This window comes from Orycteropus afer, unplaced genomic scaffold (genome assembly GCF_000298275.1).
Source record: "Orycteropus afer afer isolate SDZICR_OR568_19922 unplaced genomic scaffold, OryAfe1.0 scaffold01045, whole genome shotgun sequence".
In the NCBI taxonomy this organism is placed as follows: Eukaryota; Metazoa; Chordata; class Mammalia; order Tubulidentata; family Orycteropodidae; genus Orycteropus; species Orycteropus afer.
Window position 1 is genome coordinate 58,240 of NW_006922632.1, and position 5,019 is coordinate 63,258.

The 5,019-nt window shown below is 39.1% G+C and overlaps 1 protein-coding gene across 1 annotated transcript in view; it reads left to right on the forward strand.

Moving 5' to 3' along the window:
• The window catches only part of LOC103212636 (telomeric repeat-binding factor 1-like), a gene marked incomplete at its 5' end in the record, with an annotated part of 57,257 nt that extends 52,238 nt beyond the window's left edge, over positions 1-5,019 (forward strand). The window contains one exon of the mRNA XM_042783400.1: positions 4,843-5,019. Coding sequence (XP_042639334.1) covers positions 4,843-5,019 — 177 coding nt within the window. The remainder of the gene's footprint in view (positions 1-4,842) is intronic.

Below are 5,019 nucleotides of genomic sequence, written 5' to 3' on the forward strand. Positions count from 1 at the left end.
TGAAAGAAGGGAAGGCCCTCAATAAGATGGATTGACACAATGGCTACAACAGTGGGCTCAGGTATAGCAGGGATCGTGGTGCTGGCACAGGACCTGGCGGTGTTTCGTTCTGTTGTAAATAGGGTCGCTGTGAGTCAGAGACGACTTGTTGGCATCTAACAACAATAATACTAGATGGGCGCTGGCAAGTCTGAAATCTGTAGGGCAGGCTAGGAACTTCGGCAGGATTTCTGTTACAGTCTTACAGAATTCTTCACTGGGAGACCTCCATTTTTGCTATCACTGACTGGATGAGGCCCACCCACATTATCAAGGATAATCTCCTTAAAATCAGCTTATTGTAAATGTTAATTCCATTTATAAAATACTTTCAGAGCAACTCCTAGACTGCTGTTTGACCAAAGGATGTGACCACAATAGCCTAGCCAAGTTGACATATAAAATTAACCATCACATTATATATATATATTTCCCGTCATTTGCCATGTAATTGCTCATTTCATAAGTTTTCCAGAGCTCTTTCAACCTTTTAGTCATAGATAACAGTTGAGCAAAGTCTATGAAAACATTCAGATCATCCAAAACAATTCCTGCATAATCATTAAGTAACTATATAAATTTAAAATTTTTCAAAAGAAGAGAATGGAATACGTAATGCTAAACACTGCTTGTTCAGTTAATCTTTATTGAGAAAATTACAACTTTCCTGTAGGTCAGAGGTCAGTTTTTCTGCAAATGGCCAGGCAATGATTATTTTAGATTTTTTGGGCCATACACACTGTCACATATTATTACTCTTTTTTTAACAACAACAAATGCAGTGCACTGCCGTCGAGTCGGATCCGACTCATAGTGACCCCTCCTTGGGTTTCCAAGGCAGTGTCTCTACGGAAGTAGATTGCCCGACCTTCTTTTTTAAGCAGCCTTTTAAAAATGTAAAAACCATTTTTAGCTCCTGGGCTGTACAAAAATAGCCATGGGACAGATTTTGGCAATGGCTTTGCAGTCCTGCTACGAGTGAGCCCCTGGAAAATACTGTTAAACCTGTTGCACTCAGAAACCTAAATAGGATTCAAGCCAGGGTATCTTTTCTTGAGAAAAAGAGATGTTTGCGTTGTATCAAATAATCTGTGTTTTCTCTATTAAAAAAAAAAAAAGTAATATACCTGCCTTGGTTATCTACTGCTGCTATAATAGAAGTACCATAAGTGGGTGGCTTAAAGGAACATAAATTTATTTTCTCACAGTTTAGGAGGCCAAAAGTCCAAATTCAGGGCATTGACTTTTAGGTTCTTTGGCAGTCATGTGGGATGCTTCTTCCCCTCCATTTGTGCTTGCTTGTTTGCATAATATGCTCTTTTGTATCTCAAGAGATTGATTGAAGACACACCCTACACTAATACTGTCTCATTAACACTGCAAAGCAAAATATTCTCAAATGGGATTATAACTTCACACATAGGGGTTAGGATTTGCAGCACTTATCTTGGGAGACAGTTCTATCCACAATACCTCAGGTAAAAACAAGAAAACAGTGATGTTTGTATAAAATTTATATAACCTAAAGACTGCTTTTAAAGCTGAATAAGTGTGTGGTAAGTTCTTGTGCAACAGAAAATATAGATTTGTTTTCACCAATGCTGTCTGCTGCAAAAGACCTCTTTAAAATGTTAAAAACAAATATGTCACTTTGAGAACTAAGGTACACCTGTCCCTAAGCCGTGGGTGGTATTTTCAGTCACCTCATTTGCATGTGAAAGCTGGACAGTGAATAAGGAAGCTGGAAAAATTGATGCCTTTGACTTACAGTATTGGGGAAGAGCTCTGGTAGCATAGTGCCTAAGACACTTAACTGCCAACCAGAAGGCTGGTGGTTCAAACCTACCAGCCACACCTCGGAAGGAAGGTGGGGCAATTTACTTCCGTAGTGATACCACCTCGGAAACCCAAGGAGGGGTTGCTGTGAGTTGGGTCTGACATGACGGCACATAACAACAACATACTGTGCACTGCCAGAAGAATGGATAAATCTGTCTCAGAAGTATAGCAAAAATGCTGCTCAGAAGCAAGAATGGAGAGACTCTGTCACATGTCCTTTGGACATTATATTAGGAGGGACCAGTTCCTGGAGAAAGACATCATGCTTGGTAAACTAGAGAGTCAGCCAAAGAGGGTGACCCTTAAGGAGATAGGATTGACACAGTGGCCACATCAGTGGGCTCAAACATGGCAAAAATTTTAAGAATGACACAGGACTGGCCATTGTTTCATTCTGTTGTACATAGGGTCAGTATGAGTCAGAACCGACTCAACAGTACCTAAAAACTTGGTTGGATAGGCTTTTTAAGGGGAGTGCGTGAGCCTTAGTGATTCAGTAGTTAAGTGCTCAGCTGCTAACTGAAAGATCAGCTCCATGGGAGAAAGATGCTTCTGTGAAGACTATAGCCTTGGAAACTATTGGACAGTTCTCCTTTGTCCTGTAGAGTCACTTTGAGTTGGAATCTACTCAACAGCAGTGGGTTTGGTTTTTTTTGGTTTATGAGCCCCTAAACTTTTTATGTAGGATTTTAAATATCTACACTTTTATGCATTGTGAATCCATAGCTTTCATCACATTCTCAAAGATTTATATGACCTTAAAGGTTAATAACCCATTGCTGAAGTACTTCTGTGTCAGTTAATGGCAGCCTATATATTGAGGCTTTGTAGGAGAAGTGACCACTGAGTAAAGTGGGCTGGGGCCAACAGTAATAGAAAAATCACAGGTAGGTATCAGTGCTCACAGACCAACAATATCAAAAGCAGGTCTGGAAGAGACCAAGAATCTTTGGTTTAGTAGCAGTAACAGAGGAATCAGGCATCTCATATATTGATCTTCAAGGTGCCTTGAGTTTTTTTCTCATTGCTTCCTTCACACAAGTGAATTAGATTTTGAAGAAAATGTAAAAATCTTCCAGGGGAGTTACTCATACTCTAGTCACAATAAGCAGTTATAATTCTATCACTCTTTTAGTATGACAGAAGGAATAATTATTTGGTCACCTGTAGCTAATTGCAGCAGACTACAGCCTTCAGTATGGATTATACTTCAACATAAAGAAAACAAAAATCCTCACAAATGAACCAGAAACCAAGATCATGATAAACAGAGAGAGGCCTAAAGTTGTCAAGGATTTTCACTTGGATCCTTAATCAGTGCCCATTGAAGCAGCCATCAAGAAATTGAATGACCTATTGCATTGGGCTGGAAGGAAGATGGGGCAATCTCCTTCCGTAGTGATACTGCCTCGGAAACCCAAGGAGGGGTCGCTATGAGTCATGTCTGACTCGATGGCACATAACAACAACAACAACAACAACAACATTGCATTGGGCAGATCTACTACAAAAGACCTCTTGAAAATCTTAAAGGGCAAAGTCCACTTTGAGGACTAAGGTGCACCTGCCCCTAGCTGTGGTATTTTCAGTCACCTCATATGCATGTGAAAACTGCACAACGAATAAGGAAGACGAAAGAAGAATTGGTGTATTTGAGTTATGGTGTTGGAGAGAATATTAAATATACCATGGACTGCCAGAAGAACAAACAAATCTGTCTTGGATGAAGTGCATACAGCCAGAATGTTCCTTAGAAGTGAGGATAGTGAGACTTCGCCTCTCCCTGATCAGAGGGACCATCCCTGGAGAATGATACCATGCTTGGTAAAGTGGGTGGTTAGTGAAAAAGAAGAAGACCCTTAATGAGATGGACTGACACAATGACTGCAGCAGTGGGCTCAAGCGTGGCAACAACAGCGAGGATGGCACAGGACTGGGCAACGTTGCGTCCTGTTGTCCATAGTGGTCACTATAAGTTGGATCCAACTGGAGACACCTAACAACAGAAAATTCCAATATATTAGTAATTTTTTCTGTGTATTTTTTAAAATGATTTTCAGTCATTTTTACTCAAAATATTCTTAGTTGTGTTTTAGAAAAATTAGAGAAAATTTGAGGGTGTGTGTGTGTGTGTGTGCATGCACATTTCCCCCAACATAGGCAGAATGGAGTTTTTACTGAGTTTACTAACAAAATATTAAACATTCATGGATTCTATTTAGAGGTAATATGTATTCATTGGGAGCTCTGGTAGCATAGTGGCTAAGACACTTGCCTGCTAACCAGACAGCTGGCGGTTCAAACCCACCAGCCACTCCTCGGAAGGAAGGTTGGGCAATCCTACTTCTGACGGCACATAACAACAACAAACAACAATGTATTCATTGGTGCCAAAAGGAAAAGTGTTCTGTATCACCAGTTACATTTTATCCCACCATTGAGAATCTTAACTTAATGGATTTGACCTTTGTTGTCATCCATTTTTCTGAGATTTTTTGATTAATTGAATACTATATTAAAGATATCATAGGTTCAGATCCTTTGTGGACTGTTAGTTTTAATAAGCACTGACTCTAAGACCAGCTAGCCATTATGTACAAGAAGTTAAGAAATTATGAAATAAAAGATACCAATCTCTTAGTGTAGAAAAGAATCTTAAGAGACAGTATGTGCTTGAAATCAGACTGATTGGATTGGCACTTAGCTCTGTAACTTTCTAGCTGTGTGCTCTTGGGCAGCTGAGCCATCGTGTGTTTAGATGTAAAATGGACAATCAGTCAGGACTTTTAAAAATCTTAAAAGTATATGTAAGAAATATGCACAAACATTCATTCACCCTTAAGAAACTGTAAGTATCATTCAATAATTTAGTTGGAAATACTTACGAACAGTTACATTTATGGTTGGTATATTCTTTTTTGAATAATTGTTTTTGTAAATAATAATTCTGCTTTTTATCAAAAGGCATGGCTTTGGGAAGAAGACAGAAATCTGAGATGTGGTGTGAGGAAATACGGAGAGGGAAACTGGACTAAAATACTATTACATTATAAATTCAACAACCGAACAAGCGTCATGTTAAAAGATAGATGGAGAACTATGAAGAAACTAAAACTGATTTGTTCAGACAGTGAAGACTGA